A 21,681-nucleotide genomic window follows, 5' to 3' on the forward strand; every position below is an offset into this window, starting at 1 on the left:
GCCTATTGCTAGAGACGCACAGTAAATGGTGGAACAGCTTGTCTTACCTAAAAACTAAATAACACTAAGTAATTCTTGTAATTGATTTATTACTCTATCATCACTGGTAATCAGAAACAAAGAAAAAGAACACTCGCGTGTGTAGAGATGGAGAGTCAGTCCTGCAGCTTCACACTGATAGTATCAAGTTTCCATATCTGTTGATGCATGGGGCCTCCCAGGCCACAGGTTATAGCAGTTTTAAATAATATATATATAGGTCATCACATTAATTGAGAAATTTTAGAAGAAATCCTATGCACTGATGCCAATGATCATGCTGATATCATTATTCTAGTGAAGAATCCAACTTTTCCACAGATGTTTTTTGGGTCTAGAATACAGCTCTGTAAAACCGTATTGTCAAAATTTTATCCCTTCAATAAAGTCTTATTTCTTTCCAAAATTTGATTTCCACCATATCGGACAGCTTCTAATGGGTCTGCATAAACATTGGCGACATTCTTAAGTTATTGCTGTTCTGACAGAATCGCACAGAAGATCAATTATTCAACAAACTCCCCTGTAATCATCAGTCTTCATCTGTCTCACCAACATTTTGCGCTATCTTAGATCACTAGTTGATAATTCTTCTACATCCAAATTTATGAATTGAAAAACTTTACAATTTCTCTTCCTTCCAATTCACCCTGTTTGATCTTTTCCGCCATAATTTGGATTACAAGAATGTTTTGAAGGGAATTTTATTAGGGTATAGGTAAACCAAAAGGAAACTTGAGCTTGTAATGTTCTACAGTGAATTACAGTTTGTAACCTTAACATCTGATTTAATAAATTGTATGGGAATATTTTTTTCAAATATTTCTGATAATCAAAGTTCAGGCCCACATGCAAAATCATCAGGTAAATATAGGTTTTCCTCCCTGGTACCTCTTTCCCATTTGCAGATTTGGAGGCTGATTTATTGACATTTGGCGGGAGGGATTCTTCACTGAGTCAGGACTAGTTGTGCATTAGCCTCTTGAACTTAAACCACACTGTTGTTGATAAGAGTTATTCTGACCAGTGAATTTCTTAGGTTTTTTAAAGTTTAAAGTATTTTCTAAATAATTACATGTATGTGAAGAAATGATGCTTACTATGATAGATGTTTTAACAAAGCTCTAGATACAAAACACAAAACAACAAAAGGGATGCTTGTATTGGCAGTGATCAATTTAGAAGTACATGCATGTTTAGATGCTTATTACATAAAGATGAAAATCAGTGAAAGGCACTATGCACACCGTTTTATTATTAAATGAACATTAAAATTATGTAGTTCTCTGATCAGCACGTGCTTCTGGTATGCAGCTATCTATTAATAGATTCACTCTGCAGTGTTATCAGTTTGGAGGAGGGGCCTGCTTCCTTACATGCTTAATTGCCGATCGTGTGGATATTCAACTAGGTCAACCCCGGTCTTTAACAAAGGATTTTTCTTAAAAATATGTATGATTTAATGACATTAATCACCTGCCCCGATGCGATTTAAATAAATCATTTGCAATATTAGGATTCGCCCGGCACGTGATTACAAAGTACATATGACGTCACAAAAATGCATCAGATATAATGTTTAACATCGGTGTCAGTAAATGTAATATAGATTTTAAGAAATACTCCTGGTCAAAGTATTTTTGATATGATTCAAATAATATCGTTTTCCAGACGTATTTTAGCATCGGGACGCCTTAACATTGCTGCGAATAATATTTGGTGCAGGTATCGCGCAATATGGGTAAAAAGTATTACTTGTTACCATGTATCTGTGTTCATTTAGCAACTAAACGAGGTTTTTATGCGTATAACTGACATAAAGCTACCGTTGACAGTGTTCCAGCTTAGGTACGGAACACTGGCGGATTTAAGGGGGGTCGTGGAGGGTGCACGCCCCCCCCCCTCCCTAAAAATTTCAAAGTATGCATGACTGTTGATGAATTGATAAATTTTACATAGAAAAGTTAGCATTTTGTGTTTCACTTTATTTATAATTATGCCTGACTCAATGTTACACCTCATTAATACACCAGCTGTGCTATGCTGACTGTAATTCTGCTGCTCTATAAACATCTTAAACATCTGATCCATATGCATGTTGACATGATCTGATAACAAACCCATTAAACTGTGTTTAAAACAAGCAGTGTTGGTCATTTCATTATGGTGGCTGCATCAAATTCCCCCAAGGCCCTGAACTTGGGGCTTCGACCAAGAATCGACTGGAAATCCCAGCAGTTTTGTTTTAAGTGTAGACTGCGCTGTCATTTCCTTATTGCGATGCAAGCAAACAATTTCTGAATATTTAAAAGCTTGTCGAAGGTAAATATATAATTGCATTTAAAACCAGATGCTCTATGTGCAATCATTAATTAATTACTGTATATTTTATGAATTTTTTTCTTGGTAAATAGAATATTTTAATATAAGAATATTGAAGATTTGATGCATCAGATATTTCTAACAGCTAATAGGGGGTCGGATACCGTAACGTCATTAGTATGTTGTAACTTTTGTTAATTTTGGGAGTTCATAAATGCCTAAAATATTTTGTTTTTAATCCAATACATGTATTAGGTATAAGTACATGTAACAATAAGGGCCAATTCATCTTTACGATTTATCAAGAGTTATCTGCGTTCTACGATGGGAGGAGAGCGATTTAATGCTCTTATGCTTTTGTTTATACATAAAGACATCAAGGTAGATGTCAGTAAAATCATTGACATATTTGTTTCCAGAAATCCAAGACGGATATTGCTTTAAAATCCAACTGGTGATTAAAAGAAATGAAAACTTTATCTTGTTTGTTTATTTTTATTGCTTATTTCATCTTTTAAAAGTGTACATAACTAAAAAAATACCACTATTTTGAGCTTGGTTTTACCTTCAAAATACACGAAAACCCAGGAGCTTCCGGGGGCTTTGCCCCCTGGACCCACGGCGGCCCCCAGACCCCCTGCCTCAATAATTTTATCCACGCCCCCCCTAACTACAAATCCTGTATCCGCCCCTGCGGAAAGTGTATATAATTCCCATTCAAGTGAAACACATTATGGATAGAATAACTGCTTCTTTGCACTGTATTTGAGTCGCATTTAAAATTTAGCTGGATACCGAGCTGTGTATGAGAACAATTACATATCCGATTCCTTACATGCGACCGAGGAAATGGGACGCGGCTAGACTACCGAGCGGTCTGCTGGTATCCAATACACAATATTTGCTTCTTGCTGTAATGCATACATGGAATTATTCATTTAGCTACAAACAGAAATAACTCCTATTTTAACGATATTAAAGAGTAAATAAAGAAGATTATACGTTAACTTACGTGCTGTTTTAGTGTTCTAATTTAAAAACAATAGACAGTGTGACTCTCCTTGAAAAAATGTGTTCTTTGTATTCTTGTCTTTGTCAAATATAAACTGCATCTTACAGGAACTTCCAACTTTACTTTCGAGATAAAAGGAAGATTCACTTGTTGCTTTGCAACGAGCTTTGCTGTAGTTATTCAAACAGGAACGTTTCGTTTGTTTTTCATCCGATTTTATTCAGATTTTAGGGTACATTGGAAATAAAAAAAGCGTACTAGAGCACAAAAAAATTGAGAAATTGCTGCTTCCAGTTTTGAGTTTTTTTTCTTTAAATATTAGCATTCATTTTCTTCCATAGAAAATAGGTGCCTTTATTTCATGAGAAAATATTTGAATTACTGTATATTGTATGCAAAACAAAAATTAAGTCGGGATGGCGTTTGCGCGCACCAAATCAACTGATGCCTATGTATTGATATGCTGACTTATTGAAAAATATTGTGACAATTGATTTGTGCATGTGAAATTGCTGAACTGTTTAACCAGTGAATTGTGTATAGTTGTACTTGTCTTATAATATAATTTTCATTCAACAACAATTCAACATATTATTCAATAAGTTTTAAAGTACTTAAATATGTGACCATCCGCGGTAAACCCGGGGTTGTCAATTTCAAACTATAATATTGATGATGTGTTGATTGTTGATGAATATTTGTTGTGACATTTGTTTGAGTGGGTTTGCCCAGATGTTGTCAATGGCATCAGAAAAAAACATTTCATTTATGTCACGGCCAATACTCGCCAAATAAAACTTTTAACATAATATTTTTTGGGATAATTTTTCTCTGTATAAATAATTTTTTTACTTCTCGTGTACTGTGATTTCATCAATATTTGTTGAATACTAATTTTCGTAGATTTCGTTATTAAGTTGATCCACGAAATTAAGAATTCATTGAAGTGCAATTTCTTTTAATACTTGTATTGATAGGGTCATTGGCCACGAATTTACATATCCTAAAAACTGTGATTTTCACTTTATCCACGAATATTGATACCCTTGAATATAAATGAAACCACAGTATCTGCAAAAGGCTTCGAGTTGATCCGTAGCAAGTATTTCAAATCTTTCATATAGACACCTTGAACGTTGTCCTCCCAGTTTTATTTGTTTGATTTACCCACGTATACTACTTTAAAAAATCAAATCAAATTTTGTATTCCTAAAAATGCTGAATTTTGTTCATATTTTTGCTCCATAACGTTTTGAGTTTTAAATATTTTCTAAACATATATATCACAAAAGTTTTGCAAAATATTAAGGGCTTTCATTTGATACCATACTAAAAAGGGGCTGCTCCTTAAATTAGATATCTAGATCCCATAAAAATGTTTGCTTTATAACTCTATAGCGGCAAATTTTACGATATGGACGCCCAGCTAAAAATTTTGTTCGAGGTCTTATTAATCTCATAAAATTGTTTTTGTTATCTTATATTGAATATATGAGGGTGAAAAGTAATATGTGTAGACCAGTTTTAGCTTCAATTTTGCAAAGTTAACGAAAGTCTTTGTGCGTACAAATGTCATTAAGTTACCATTGAAGGTGTACCGGCTTATACGGAATGCTTCAATTCATAAGAAAATTGGATTTTTTTAAAAGTATCTTTTATCTAGGGACTTTAAGCCATTTTTTCTAAGATCATAACATGCTGTAGTGAACAATTCTTTAAAAACGAAAAATAGAAAATATAAGCATTCTTTTTCTTTTTTCGAGCAAAACACTAATTACGGATTAAAAAAAAAAATTAGCTATTATACTGCATGCATTTGAAATCTAAAATCTGAGCTGCTTGTGTGTACCATTACGGAAACTATTATCACTTGTCTGCGGCCAAGGTGATCGATAGCGGCTGAACTCCTTAGCGATCGGCGGTTATCTAAAACACTACATTTATGTATATTTATTTCGGTTGTACTCGGTGAATTAGAATAAAATTATTTTCTTTTGTGGAAACGCCAATAAGAGTAAGGGGCGGGGCTTAAGGTTTTACAGGTAAGTCTTGTTCGATATGTAGTCATTCTGGCGTTCAAACTTTGCACAGGAAAGTTTAAAGTGTATGGTTGTGGTAATCAGTACTTGATTAGTTTTTTATTGAGTATACCGGAATTATGGTAATGTGCTATTGAACATATATGGCAAGCTGCTTGTCGAATGAAAACTTCCGAAGTTTTCAGATATGGTTGATGTTGAATATTGCAGAATATTGATGTTGAATATTACTGATTGTGTGGGAGTGACTTTCTGTAATGCAAGAACGCAAATGCAAAAAATAAATATTGTATTATATATTAATATATGTATGGTGTTTATTGTTCTTGTTAAGTGCAAATACAAAAGAATTGCGTCTCACACAAATGGCCCATAATTTTCAGACTGTGTTACTATACACTCTGCAGTTTTGGATGTCCCATGTGATATTTTAGACCTAATAACAGAATTCCGAATCATTTGGGTAGAGCAAGACATCTGACGAAGAGTTTGTTGAATAAGAAAAGCGATAAGCAGTATCCAGCAAGTTCTGAAATAAAAATTAATCAATCGTAAATAAATATACCTTTGAATGTTAGTAACTGTAAAAATTTAATACCGGTATATTATCAGATTTACAAATCATGTTACATGGAACCACGGTATTGAAATATATAACTACTTAGTTTTTGCTGGCTTTGATTTCAGAGTTTAAAAAAAAATGAGTGTAAATATTTCCCCATTAAATGGAATATATTTATATTGTTTTTTAATCAATAACATATATTAACGTTTACAACAATCGATCAGAAAAAAATCATGCATGTGTGTTAATTTTTTTTAAACTTTCATATCGCATAATGTATTATGTTTGGTGTATCTATGTATGTGCTCGTAAGCGCGGATGTTTACTAAAGAAGTATATGTATTAGTTTGAAGAGGAGTTAATATCGATTTCATTAAATGCTGTAACAGATATGCAACCTGTCCGAGAATATGGGGGATTTTTTGATAAAAAATTACTTACTTTATGTAGTCTTTTATCATGGCAGTATAAACATTGTTCGTGCGTTGTTTGGTATCATTTTGTTCTGCAAGATCTCCAGCGTCTGTTTGTAACAAAGAACAGTCTCATGCACCGTTATTGTCCTGGAAACGGCCGAATAAAACAACGCGACTTTTACTACCTGTTATATTTCAGGGGAAGCTTTCGCAAGCAAACGCGATACTCTATTTATTTTAATTTAATTTTATATGAAGTTTTATGAAATTTAATACATACACTAAGGTTTTTAAGGTAAATCATTTCACATATATTTTTGTTCTATGATTATTGAGTTAATACAAGCTTATGAATTTGCTGTTTAAAAATACATACTTTTGTATAGAGTCACATAGCGTTACGTTCTGACGTGACTGTGTTTGTGGATGCTAATATGGGTTTATTTAACCACAAAAACATCGACTATATTAAAGTGTATTTTTCTTTGTTTAATTCTTTCAAACTATAACGTGTTAGTTAATAAAATGGCCTGTTAAATTATTTTAAGTAATATCATTCCAAATCTAGTTGAAATTAGAACTTTCATCCGCTCCTTGGTTTCTATAATGTCGCGACATTAAATCAACCTTGCTACCAATTACTAAAAGGAGGGTCATTTTATATTTATTTTAATTTTGTGATGATGTGCATTTCCAATAATAATAAATTGATTTGATTTTAGTTATCAAAAAGCAAAGATTTTGATAACCCAATTGTGTGTTGGCATTTAAATATTTGTCAGATGTAGTACCTTGGCTTTAAGGTTTAGCTATGCTGTAGGATATAAGTAATCTAAGTGAACTAGTTTTATGGTATTAGTTTTATTAGAAATCCTTTAGTGAAGTACTATTTGTACTTTTTGCAAAATACAACTTCTTCAGGACATGACTTTTAGATACCATTTGCTAAGTTGCATTTGTACAAATTGAAAATGACCGTATTCTGCTAGAACTCTGATTATCAACCATGACTTCATTCTCGTTTTATCCGAAAACACCCGGAATGTAGAAACGCACAATTTCACATTTATGCAGAGAGTGCAAAATATAATTATTCCAAACATTTTTAAAATCATACTTTTTGGTCAAATATTGCAAAGGTGAAAATTGTAGATCAATAAGAGAATTCTTATCATAATGTACTTTAATCTACATTAATATCGACATGCATCGCTAACGATAACAACAGAGTCTAACTCAATGACAAGTTATTAATTTTTCAAGTGATTATTATGGAGTAGATGTATCTAAAGGAGAGGAAAATTGAAGAACACTCTAAGTCGGGCTATTAATTTTGGTAATTACTACAAACAATTTACCAAACAATGCATTATTTATTTGAAGTGCGATTTAAGAATTGATTTTGAATGCTAAATATGATGCAAAGTTAAATCAATTATATACGAAAGCCGAGAAGGGTCATTCGAGATTCAAAATACGAGATTCGAAATACGAGATTCGAGATTCGAAATTCGAGATTCAATATCTAAATTAACCAATCAAATCATGGATCTGAAACCTGTATCCTAGCAACAACAAACTGTTCTAAATAAAGATCATTCGTACATGCTTTTTCCTACAAATAAATGTCTTAATAGCTCTTAATAAATGCTATGTTGACTTCTCCCTACCTAACTAAATAATTACGTGTATTTACTTTTACACAGAATATCTAAGTAGACTAGTAATAATGCAGTGTGCTTCGCGGATCTAAGTGATTTTGTTTGCCCTGGTGCATTTCCACCTGATGCGTTTGAACCCTGGGGTATTTCACCACCAGTAATAGTTTAAAACATGGGTTTATTCACCCCTTTTGTGTAAACATGCGGTTATGGTAGAGAACTTCTTGAGCGTAGATAATTTTTTCTGTATGGTGTCCTAGGCCAATTTTAGATAATTTTACTATGTAAATTTAATAAGCTCCAATTTTGCCGAGGAGGGGGTCCAGATCCCCTGACCCCCTCCCTTCTAGATCCGCGCATGAAGATTAGTACATGTATCTAAATAATCTAAATATAAATAACCAGTTCGGTTTCACCAATAAATATAAGCATTACTTATCGTTTTTATGTATGCATACAGTCATACACTAGTACTATGATTATAAACAAATCATTGAGATATTATCACATTATACGGAATTATTTATAAATACAATTTTTTTTCCTTTTCCTCAGTAAACAACTTATTATGAGTCTTACTTTCGGAATTGTTTTCAATATAGAAGGATACCTACTCTTTACAATTAAAGGTAGGGATGATAGGGTGCCAATTTGTTCACATTGCCGATTTCTTGTGCAGAGAACAGTAACACTTTTTAAAAAATTGATTGTGCATGAATTTTTCAAAATTAATTGTTGTACATGTATTTTGTTATAATTCATTCATTGATATATCAACAAGAAAGAATCACAGGATGAATGACAATCTTTAAGTTCTCCTTAAAGATAGCTTAAAGATGCTTAAAGGTAGCTTAAAGACGATCTTTAAGCCACCTTTAAGCTACCTTTAAGGACAACTAATAGGTCCTTAATGTCCAAACTTCTTTAAGCTACCTTTAAGCTACCTTTAAGCCATCTTTAAGCCATCTTTAAGCCATTAAAAAATCTTTTAATTCAATATTGTGCTTAATTTACCAACAAAATATATTAACTATATGATAATGATAGAAAAGTTATTAAAAACGGTTTTTGTTCTAGAAAATGAAATGAAAAAAAAAAATAATAAAAACGCCCAAGACGAGGATTGAACCCGGGACCCTTTGTTTACCAGCATCACCTCGCTTCCTCTGCGCCATGGCTCCTTACATATTAAGGGAGGTTTTTATATTCTATATATCAGTGGATATTGAATCAATGTATTCAATGGGTATTTCTTACTTGAAAAGATTTTGACTTCCATTCAAATTGTAACAATCAATCATATCTAATTTATAAATTACATGCATGCATATATTTAGAATGAAATACGGAACTTGGTCTTCAGTGAAAAAAAATGTATTATAATACCATAATGGAAACCGTTAGGTTTATTTAGTAATTAAATTTAAACCGAGTAGATAATTCACAGCTAAATGAAATGCAAGGAAGAAGATGAAATCATTTCTTTTATTAAATGCGTTGGAACTATTAGGGTATTAGTTCTACGCAATTTTCCCGGTTTTCATGATCACGGCGCCGTTCCAGTATGTTTAAACATGATTTTTAGACTATCAATTCTATAACAAACAATATTACCAATAACGGGTGACGTATTTACTGCATGTGGCAATTGCAAATGATGTATACATATACTTGTACGTACAATTGTATGATGTACCAGGCCGGGTATGTGACATATTTACTCTTATACATATATTTAAACAATTATACCCTATTTATGATCACCGGTACAGGAATTAATTAGCCTCTAGATTTTACTCTTACATACATGTATCTTTCATTTGAAGACGTGACATTTTTAAAACACAGAGTTGGGAAATAATTCTTTGAAAATGAATTACAAATGTAAATTAACTTTTATTCACTAGACTTATCGTATACTCGTACATACTAAGATTTAACGCCTTTAGAAACACTGACTTGCACCTGGGCACACGACACACCTGTTGTGTATATCTTGTATATTCTGTGTTAGTTCCAGGGGTTTTCTTAAGTTGGACAAACAATAGACTCTAATTAGATATACATAAAAATGCACCTGGGCAAAAGACACAGCTGTTGTGTATATCTTGTATATTCTGTGTTAGTTCCGGGGGTTTTCTTTAGTTGGACAAACAATAGACTCTAATTAGATATACACAAACGAACAAAACTATGTCTAGACAAACAAAGCAGTAATATCCTGCCCGATATAACAACGGCAGTTGAGAGTATTTTCATCTTTAACATGTATCTAGCAGATCTAGAATTAGACCTAGAAATAATTACAATTTAAAAAAATACATACCTTCAACCGATTATTAAATTAAATCATGCAGTTTTGGTTCATTATCTTTATTTTGTTTAATAACCGGATGAACTAAGAGAGAGAGAGAGAGAGAGAGAGAGAGAGAGAGAGAGAGAGAGAGAGAGAGAGAGAGAGAGAGAGAGAAATATAATTTCATACACAAATTTAGATACTGAGACTGCGCTCACCCCTACAATAATTTTGAAAAAAAAAATTATAAAGAATTTTATAACGGCAATCTGTGTCCATCGGAGCGGTGTTGATGATAGCGATATGTGTTTAATGGCACGAGAAATAAAATCGCCTGGAACATCCCCTCCCCTTCCTTGGAAATTATATCATCACTCGGATCACCCCCTCCCCTCCCTATAAAAGAGCTTTTGCATTTAATACATGTTTTTATTGTTCAGTTTGATCAAACCTCACTTAAAGAGAACTTAAAGATGGTTTAAAGACAACTTAAAGGGAGCGTAAATGCCACTTAAAGATGCTTAAAGGTAGCTTAAAGATGGCTTAAAGGTGACTTAAAGAAGTTTAGACATTAAGGACCTATAAGCTCAGCTTAAAGGTGACTTAAAGGTGGCTTAAAGATTGTATCGCCTTTAAGCCACCTTTACGCCACCTTTAAGCCACCTTTAAGGACTTGCTTATAGATTGTGTTTCGCCCTGTGAATAAAAGCATATGTTTCACAGCAAAGTTAAGTTTCTCTGTAGTTTCCTTCCCCCCCACCCCCCGCACCAAAATTGACAATAATTACATATAAGTCATACAAATGTTTACTTTTTTTGTAAGTAAATCTCTAAAGACGTAAATAAGCACTGTAAACAAAGATGTGTGTATTTAATATACTACTACATTACACTTAGCCAGATAAAATGTAATCAGGATGAAGCTACAAGGGGTGAGTGGTGCAAATTTACCAATTTGTCGCCATACACACAGAACACCAAATAAAGAAACTGTGAGTGGTGTGTGGAATGCATAAAAGATGGCGGCAAATTATCTCAAATAATCAGTGCAAAAACCAACAAATAGTCTGTTATTTGTTACATATCCTGCAAAAACATTGATAAAAAATGTTATCGTCCCATAACATAGCCGATTATGTTAATGTGTACATATGGTCAACGTACATGTAATTCTAATATACAAGATGGCTAACGTATCAGGCGGGGATCCAGAAAATTAAATTTCAAAAATGATCGGTTGAATTACATTAAATGCTTTGAAAATTGTTTTAAACTATCGCACGGGTCAAAATGCATGATAGAAGCTATGTACAGTGTAATTTGAAACTTTCATTTTATATCAATATGTAGTATTACCTATTATAACAAATGAGAGTATAGCACAACTGCCACAAGCAATACATGTCCTTTACCGGCACCACCTCCCTCCCCATAAAAAAAAATGAAAACAATTGTCGTTTTATTTGCTAAAATGTGTGTGGCTCAAGATTTTTCTAAAGGACATACCCGATTAGAATTGAAAAAGAGTCGTAAGTTCAAAACTAATTTTGTCAAATTTTTTAGATTCATTTGGTTATATTTTGGTCCATTTGGGTAAATAGATGCACGAGCGCAGCTCTTATCTATATATAATCAGGCCATACATTCAAAATATTTTCAAAAACTAATAGCTTTAAATCCAGTGGATGAAAAAAAGGAAAGCAAGTCGAACTCGATGAGTGCTAATGAATGAATGGTACAGTAGAATATGCGCAAAAAAGTCCCGTCTACTGTTTCCTACCCTATATTTATTGGAATATTAAATCCGATTATAAGAGTCAAATTAAAAATCAAGTACGGATATGTACCAGTTTATCAAAAGTAAAACTACTCATAATTTATCTACAGTGCATCGTTATGGAGCTACACAGAAAGTTTTATATTAATAAACCTGGAAAACGAAGAGAAAACAAAGTGGGGACAGAATAACTGGCAAACTAATTATGACTTTATAGCCCCCCCCCCCCCCCTCTTGAAATGTATATACTGAAAACAGATTATTGGAGTACAACATCCGCACACAATTTAAAGAAAATGTCATGTTTTTTTTATCATTTTCGCTAGCTAATGTAAGACATCACAAATACCCCAAACCCCCTCACGGAAAAGGAAATGCTAGGTGATGAGAGAGAGAGAGAGAGAGAGAGAGAGAGAGAGAGAGAGAGAGAGTCGATGTAAATCACAGGTGCGCTAACACCGTTAAAATTAAAGCTTGCTAGTTGGTCTGCCCTACCCTAGCTACCTACTCTTTTTTCTCCTTTTAGAGGCTTAATTATTGTCTATATATGCTTGTTACAAATCAAATCAATTTCAAATTCTAAATCAAAACTGAATTTGACACTACAAAACTCTCTGTCTGTCTGTCTGTCTGTCTGTCTGTCTGTCTGTCTGTCTGTCTGTCTGTCTGTCTGTCTCTCTCTCTCTCTCTCTCTCTCTCTCTCTCTCTCTCTCTCTCTCTCTCTCTATCTCTCTCATATCGACAATGGCATTGCCATACCCTACGATACACTATTCTTATCTGGATTTTTGTCTTTGAGGTTGTAAATCATTACATCTTCTATGATTTAAAACTTTATCATAACCTATATTTTGACATGTCGATTATTTCATTGAGTTTCGTTTCATAGCTAAAACATTTAGATTAAACAGATCTTTCTTCGCGAGCCGATTTTTACACAGTTGGGGCGAATACACTTCGGGTTAAAATTGTTCGGGGGGAAATACATACAGAGCAAACAAAACCACTTAGATTTGCAAAGCCAACAGTGTTATTTCTAATTTAATTGTTTATACAGTGTGGGGTTAATTCATCAATGTTAATTTAACCATTCTATAACCACTATATAAGAGCTATTAAGACATTTATTTGTAGGAAAGAGCATGTACGAATGATCTTTATTTAGAACAGTTTGATGTTGCTAGGATACAGGTTTCAGATCCATGATTTGATTGGTTAATTTAGATATTGAATCTCGAATTTCGAATCTCGAAACTCGTATTTCGAATCTCGTATTTTGAATCTCGAATCTCGAATGATCCTTCTCGGCTTTCGTAATTATATACTTCATTGCATCCATTGATTTTCTTTTACACTATTGATGATGAACCACATGGATAGCATAATTGTGGAGTTCGTCCAATTTGTCACAAGATTCTTATACGTTGATTGACCAGGTCCAATGTGCAATGTCTACCTTTACAACCACTTTCTTTGTTATCATTATCTGCATAAAAGTAAAATTATGCACTCCAGAATTCCGGGTTTTACAGGTAGAACAAATCTTGAACAATAGAGTCGTGGTGGATAATCTTCTAGCAGATTACGGTCATTCGTCATCTTCTTTGTGCACTGTTCTTTGTCAACAAGAGAATTGCGAGTGTTTTGGATTCAACTCGGTCACTTAAACATGTAGAGTTCATGCTTTTTGTAGACCAGATAACACAATTATTAACGAATCAGGTTGGAACTATTACCGAACAAGTAAGTTTTGCTAATTAACACATTTATGTATGTTAACGTTTTCCACGCAGATAATATTTTTCTGATTAGTTATTTTATTGACAGCTCATTGCTTTATTTCTTTAAGTATGATATTAAAAACAAATCATAAAATTATTAGAAGTAATTATTGGAGAAAGTCAATTTGGCATTGCTAGTTTATGGAATGTGCCTTAGCAAGATCGATACAATATATGTGATACCAATTCATTTCATTGCTTCATTATTTCAGGACGACGAACCTTATTCGATTTTCGCATATATATCGCACACCTTTAAGGAGTGATTGTTAGTAATATATCTAATTCTCAGAATGTCAAAATCAGTGAACAAAATGCTTTTGACGATATATTTAGCTGTTCCCAGTCATGAATACAAGTAGTGTTATATATGGTGCTCTACAACACACTGTATAGGTATATCTTAAGATCCGCCCATTTTACTATATATTCTTACCAATTATTCTAATGAGATAAAAGGCTTTCTCTATATATCGATACCAAAGGCTTACAATAGACTCCACCCACTTAAAGGCTTTCTCTATATATTTATACTAAAGGCTTATAGGAGACTCCATCCTCTCGAAAGGTTTATTCTACGCTTACTCTATATAGTTATACTAAAGGCTCATGGTAGTCTCCACCCACATTGTAGATTTCTTTATATATACCTATTCAAAGACTTTTAATTCTACATATTTTTATACGAAAGGCTCACAGTAGTCTCCGCTCAAGTAGGGAATATAATACGGATATACAAAGGCTTGCAATAGTATATTTTATTCATAAAACGTTTGTATCTATAAGAGACTCATGGAGCCATACAGTGACGACATTCGTAGTCAATACTCTATATATATATACCAAAGGCTTATAGGAGACTCCACCCTCTCGGAAGGCTTATCCTGGTCTTACTCTATATAGTTATACCAAAGGCTCATGGTAGTATCCACCCACTAATACATACGTATATCAAAGTCTTATCAATTATTCTAATGAGATGAAAGGCTTTCTCTATACATATATATATACCAAAGGCTTACAATACTCTCCACCCACTCAAAGGCTTTCTCTATATGTATTTATACCAAAGGCTTATAGGAGACTCCAGCCTCTCTGAACTAGTAGTTATACGAAAGGCTCATGGTAGCTCTATATTATACCAAAGGCTTATAGGAGACTTTCAATTTATTTTATATATATGAATGAAGATTACACATTACTTACAAAGATAATCTTAGCAAATTTCCAAGATCAGATAACTCCAGCGCAAAGAATAAATCAAAAATTTATTGCATTTGACAGCGTATTTTACGTATTTTTTTTTAAACTATGGATTACTATGCAAAGAATGATAACTCTGAGAAATATTCAAGAGCAGACAACTCTATTCACCTTAAAAAAAATCAAACAAAATAATAAATGGTATATATTTTATATATAATTTGCATATTGCTATATATTTACCGAGATGGAAAATATATCCAAATTCAACATATTCATTATTTTTTTAATTCTGAAAGTGATTGACCACTTTACTTTCTCACACAAAATAAAAAATCAAAGTCAGAACATTAACTCCTCATCCCAGTTTTCCCCGGAGGATATTTCAACTTCATTATAAGTTGGGAGAGAAGTGTTCCCCTTTTTCATACAAACGTTATCACAGTTTTTTTTAATATCTGAAACTAGTCCCAGAAAGTTTTTACTGTAAAAGGGTTCCAGTTCCTCATCCCAATTTTCTCCATCACTAATATTGACATCCTCATATTTAGGAAGGGAGGTGTTGCCTTTTTTAGAACAGGTTAAATCCCTCTCCAACCAAGCATCAAACCGCCGTTTGTCCTCACAGTATTTGTAATGGTCACTACCATCACCCCTTTTAATTTTGTGACTATGGTTAAACTCGCAGGAGGAAAAGTTTCTGGTCACAGTTTTATTATTTCTAGCACATTTAATTAAGTGCCTGGACAGCCTTTCTTTCCTTATGACATGTGTTTTGTCATACGGACAAATAACCATTTCATTAGTAGAATTTCTGCAATAATCCATCCTTTTTAAGCTATGTACCAATGTAAGACCTCTAAATTCTGATGCTTTTCATCAGAAATTTTAGAAATTTTGTGAAAAATAAAATTTAAAATGTTTTCATATATATTTTTAATAATGGCAATGTCCTATAATTCAATGACCATTCAAGGACAGAAAGATTCCAATACTTATTTTTTGAAATTTTAGAAAAATAGAATCATAATGTTGACATAAATTTTAATAATGAAAATATCCTATCAGTCAATGACCATTCAAGGACAGAAAGACTCAACTGCTTAAATTTTTTGAAATTTGGAAAATAACATTAAAATGTTTTCCGATTTTTAAAGGACAGAAAGCATCATGTCAAGAACCGCACCGGTTGTTGTTCAAGATATCCCAATACCTTGATACCTTAATACCCTATCTGATAGTCAATATCCGGTCAAAATTTTTTAAAACAAATACCTCTCAGGTAATATTTACACAAGTTTACTTTTCACAAAACAACTTCTTTATTCCCGAAGTTCAGGGTACATCAAAACAGGCGATTGTCTTTCTACCAAAAGGTCTATGACCCTCATGACTGTATGTATTAACTCCTTTCCCCCTCTTTAGTAAGTAAATGTCCTATTAATATATTGATGATTCAAAATACAGAATGTATCATTTAAACATTTATTCAAAAATGATCTTGTTAACATACCATGTCAACTAAAATAATAAAATCAATAAAAAAATCACAATATATACACAATTCTTTAAAAATGATTGGATTAATTTGGCACATTTCTTTGTAAAGAGTAAATAAAAAAAATAAATCACAGTATATTTAAAATATATGCAATACAAAACTGTAAAAGATGTAAAAAAGTAATCACTTATAAATCAAAAATGTACATCAAAGGATTCTATATTGGATAAAAATTAAGTTTGAAACAACCATAGAGAAGTATAAAAAAATATTTAAAAAATCACATACAAATCAAAAATGTACATAAAAGGATTATACATTGGATAAGAGTTAAGCCTGAAACAATCATAAAAAGTACAATAGTTATTATTAACATAGCAAAAGAAAATACATTTAGGAATGACTCTAAACCACATTTGAATATTTCCATACTTTTAAGAGAGTGATCACTTATTATTATGGAAAAGTATTAAGCATGAAAAGCATATTCCTAAATTAATTCAACTAAACATTACAATGAAATATATAGGTTTATTTTCTATTTAAACAATAATGCTGAAACCACGTTTAAATTCTATGCATTTAAAAAATAAATGTAAATTTGCTTTTGTTAATAAAAGGAATAATAATATTCAATATTTCACTTGATATGACACAAGTTCAAAATTCTAAACATTGTAAAAATGATAACTTACTATTAGGAAATGCATGAAGGAAGCAGAGAATTTAGATGTAAAAAAGTAATCAGTAATAAATCAAAAATGTACATCAAAGGATTCTATATTGGATAAAAATTAAGTTTGAAACAACCATAGAGAAGTATAAAAAAATATTTAAAAAATCACATACAAATCAAAAATGTACATAAAAGGATTATACATTGGATAAGAGTTAAGCCTGAAACAATCATAAAAAGTACAATAGTAATCATTAACATAGCAAAAGAAAATACATTTAGAAATGACTCTAAACCACATTTGAATATTTCCATACTTTTAAGAGAGTGATCACTTATTATTATGGAAAAGTATTAAGCATGAAAAGCATATTCCTAAATTAATTCAACTAAACATTACAATGAAATATATAGGTTTATTTTCTATTTAAACAATAATGCTGAAACCACGTTTAAATTCTATGCATTTAAAAATAAATGTAAATTTGCTTTTGTTAATAAAAAGGAATAATAATATTCAATATTTCACTTGATATGACACAAGTTCAAAATTCTAAACATTGTAAAAATGATAACTTACTATTAGGAAATGCATGAAGGAAGCAGAGAATTTTCTCAAAATAAGCAAAGCTGTACTAGCACACTAAAATATATTTAACAAGAAAAGCAAATGCTTAAATAAAACAATATTACACATAGAAAGGCATGAGGCAAGAAGAGCAAATGCTTAGTAAATAAAGCAAAGCTGAATATTACACACTGACATGAAGCTTTTTATTTATGGATCTGATATGTTTTATAAACTAGATGTATCGATTTCTTCTCCGAATCCTAAATTATTTCTTTCTCTGTATTGAAGTAGCACTATTGGATCCTCAATATAGTTATACAAGTAATCATATTGCATATTCATTATCTGTTTATATTTTTGATGACGGCAATACAGGAAAATGATGATGATCAAAACGCCAAATGATAAAGTGGCTACTAAAATTTAAAAAAAATGTCACATATTATATTTTACTGAAATGAGAAGTTTGGTTTTGTTTTCACTCTGAAACAATCAGTTGATTCCATAAAAATGGGTCTTTTTCCTATTTCTAACGGGGTATCGACGACCATCGTTCATATTTTGATCTTGCATAGGCTCATTGTTAACATTTTGTAAAGGCATCTGATTATGATTATTTTTTTCTTGCTCTAAAATGCGCTTAACTAAGTGTTTAATACTGATAAAGATAGTTTGTAAAGTTCTAAAAATCTCAGTCAGAGATCTTCTAATTGCTATGAGATGATCTCCAACAACTCCCAGGAGTCCAATTAAACCTACAAAAATAAAATTTTACATATCTCCAATTTCTATGTTGTTGTGAAAACATCATATATCCTAAATGGTACAATGTTTGACAAATTTTGATATTAATCTAGAGTTCACTTTCATCATCGTCTTCGATTGAATGGGTAGATAGCATGTTATTAATGTTTTCAATATGTTCTCTTTGTACTCTTTTTCTAATGATATGTTGCATAAGCCTCAAACACAAGCAGCTGCAGATCATAATAGGCAACAAGCACAGAGAAAAAACTGAAAGTAAATTTATAATGCATAGTTGTACTTCATTGCAAGAGATGTAATAAAACATTGTTATTAAATATTCATCACAAGTCAAAGACACTCTGGATATAACAAATTAAATTGTTTTTTTTTTGCATTTATCATTATTAACGATGCTATATCAATGCTGTGCAGACAACTAAAAAAAAAAAATTAAAAAACCTTGTCAAAAATATCATCAATCTGGTTTTTAAATAACCTTCAGCTTTAAAGGAATAAATGAGATGTGTGAGTTGGATCCAGAATATATTGGTCTTCTTAGTGATTCATTTTGTTTTTATTTTGAGATATAAGAATTTTTAAAAAGTCAACATTAAAAATATTGTAAATGTATGTGCTAAGTGTGAATTATAACTGATCATCTCTTATTTCTAATTGGTGTTGTTCATGATATTTTGGATACAACAAATTATGATATCTTTTCTTTTTTAACCAAAATATAGTTATGATAATTAAAGTAGTTGTCAAAACTGCACAGACAGCTGAAAAAAATTAAAGAACATCCTCATATAATTCATCAGTGTGTGGTCTTAAATAACCTTCTGAATCAAATTGAAAAGAGTCAAGTGAAAAACTTGATCCAGTATATATTGGACTTCTTAAAGATTGGTTTTGTTTTATTTTAACATGCAATAATTTCAAAAAAGTTATTGTTATAATTATTGTAATAAGTGACAAACAAAAAGAAGATATGGATAAGTATTTACTTATAATAATGGTCACTGTTGAACTTGAGGATGTTGTTTTCGCAGGCGGTGTATCGTCTGTAGTCTCCCTAGCCGTTGTTCCTCTGGAGGTGATCACGGATGTATGTACCTATAACAACAATAAAAATATTCTGCAGAGTCACATTTACATGGAATTATAAATTCGATCCTGGATGAGCTATTACTTTCAATTTAGTTTCTTTATTTGTATAAAACCAATTTTATTGTATATGAAATTGTGCATTAATTGAAGCTTATTTTGCACTCTTTTGAAGTAACACAACCAAGCATAAATATTTGGAAAGAAACACCTTATACACTAACTTTTACATCCTGGGTGGTCGTGGGGGATTCTCTTGTGGTGATACCATTTGGAAGGCTAGGGGGGAACTCCTACAGAAATAACAGTTACAAAATGATTACATGTAGAATATCATACGATTAATATTATACACAGATAAAAAAAAGAAGCACCTTCTACACTAACCTTTACATCCTGGGTGGGGGATTCTATTGTGGTGGTGGTCATCTTTGAAGAGAACCTAGTGGGAATGCTAGGGGAGAACTCCTACAGAAATAACAGTTACAAAATGATTACACGCAGAATATCATACGATTAATATTATACACAGATAAAAAAAAACAAAAAAAAAAAACAAAAAAAAAATAAAAGCACCTTCTACACTAACCTTTACATCCTGGGTGGGGGATTCTATTGTGGTGGTGGTCATCTTTGAAGAGAACCTAGTGGGAATGCTAGGGGGGAACTCCTAAAGAAATAACAGTTACAAAATGATTACATGTAGAATGTCATACGATTAATAAATATACACAGACATAAAAGAAAAAAATTACATACACATTTCAAATCCGCACAAAACACCTCGAAAACATGACTCGATCTTAGAATTCTTCCAAGATTTGTGCAGACATTATCACATTCCGCAATGAAAATCCTGTCGACAGAATTACTGCAGCTTAAATCAATGGCTGATGATGCATCAAAAAATTGAAACGCGATTTCTCTGATAGTAGGGGCGACGCACCCACTATATAACGCACCAGAGCTCCAGTCGCATTCCATCCTGTAGTCATTGTCTGAACACTGATAAAAATTCAATGTATTTACGGAATAAAATCCGAAACTTAAAGCAAGAAGTGTAGCGAAGAATTTTGTACCGGTACTCATATTCCTTGATCTCCCTACATCGCGCCAAAATCAGCAATCATAAGATATCGAGCCCGATGTATATATAACTGATTTATTGTTAAGTTGTTCTTAATATTTTCGGATTTTCAAATATTGATCTAATATTATTGACAAAAACCTCTTTTGGTAATAAATAAGTAATTAAGGAAAGGATGACATAATATGCTTTAATTGATATGCATTATTCATTTTAATTTAGTATAAAGTAATTTTAAAAAAGTGCAGTACTGTAGTACATATTTAAAAAGTGCAGTACTGTAGTACATATAACAATTGTTTTGAATTCTTTATTTTTCAGAATGTACTTAACTCATAGGTAAGGTCACCCTCGGTGGATGAATAAAGATATTGTTGTCAAGGTTGAAAAACACATTCTTTAAAATTTATATTTTTTAAACAAAATTTTTGTTGTTGATGTGATCGAGCGGACGTTACCCCATAGTCAATGTAAGAAAAGTAGCTTCATGATGAGATTTTCCCAACTTGTTATCGATGTATAATTATATTGTTTAATTTAAAAAAATGACCAAGTAAGCATCTTTTAGAGGTTCATGCAAAGGTTTCTCTACTGTTTTCCAAAATTTTTTAGTAAACACACAAAAATAAGTTCAGGGACAGTTCATGTTCATATACTTATATAAAGAGGGTACATTTTCACAATTTTCATCTTGCGGTGTTATTGCGATTAATTTACTCACACTAAGATGCAGTCATTTGAAAAAGAAGAAAAGAGCAACGGGAATGTACAGTTTGTGCTGAAAGAGTCTACAAGATATGTCAGAGGACAGTATGCCATCCAACTGTCCTACTACAAAGGGAAGGTGTATTTACATTTGCAGGGTAAGTGATATTTTGAATTAA

At 32.0% G+C, this 21,681-nt stretch overlaps 3 protein-coding genes across 3 annotated transcripts in view; 2 read left to right on the top strand and 1 right to left on the bottom strand.

The window, feature by feature from the left end:
- Positions 1–21,681, top strand: part of LOC128174104 (perlucin-like protein) — a 56,219-nt gene that overhangs the window by 19,186 nt on the left and 15,352 nt on the right. The gene's annotated exons all lie outside the window — the stretch shown is intronic.
- Positions 18,879–20,809, bottom strand: LOC128174100 (uncharacterized). Its single transcript, XM_052839735.1, has 5 exons — positions 20,470–20,809; positions 20,300–20,380; positions 20,098–20,178; positions 19,935–20,003; positions 18,879–19,719 (listed from the first exon to the last, which is right to left on the bottom strand). Exons 1-5 carry the CDS (start codon positions 20,797–20,799, stop codon positions 19,396–19,398), a joined length of 885 nt encoding a protein of 294 aa, XP_052695695.1. The 5' UTR covers positions 20,800–20,809; the 3' UTR covers positions 18,879–19,395.
- Positions 21,522–21,681, top strand: part of LOC128174105 (uncharacterized) — a 1,362-nt gene continuing 1,202 nt past the window's right edge. Inside the window, exon 1 of the mRNA XM_052839739.1 lies at positions 21,522–21,660. Within this exon, the coding sequence (XP_052695699.1) occupies positions 21,525–21,660 (136 nt within the window). The 5' untranslated portion in view covers positions 21,522–21,524. The remainder of the gene's footprint in view (positions 21,661–21,681) is intronic.

This window comes from Crassostrea angulata, chromosome 2 (assembly GCF_025612915.1).
Source record: "Crassostrea angulata isolate pt1a10 chromosome 2, ASM2561291v2, whole genome shotgun sequence".
NCBI lineage: Eukaryota > Metazoa > Mollusca > Bivalvia > Ostreida > Ostreidae > Magallana > Magallana angulata.

Bases quoted from the DNA above. Each gene is read 5' to 3' on its own strand.
- LOC128174100 (XM_052839735.1), bottom strand. From the start codon at position 20,799: ATGAGTACCGGTACAAAATTCTTCGCTACACTTCTTGCTTTAAGTTTC. The intron at 20,004-20,097 runs GTTAGTGTAGAA...TTATTTCTGTAG, and splicing joins CCCCCACCCAGGATGTAAAG to GAGTTCCCCCCTAGCCTTCC. The intron at 19,720-19,934 runs GTTAGTGTATAA...TTGTTGTTATAG, and splicing joins CGACCACCCAGGATGTAAAA to GTACATACATCCGTGATCAC.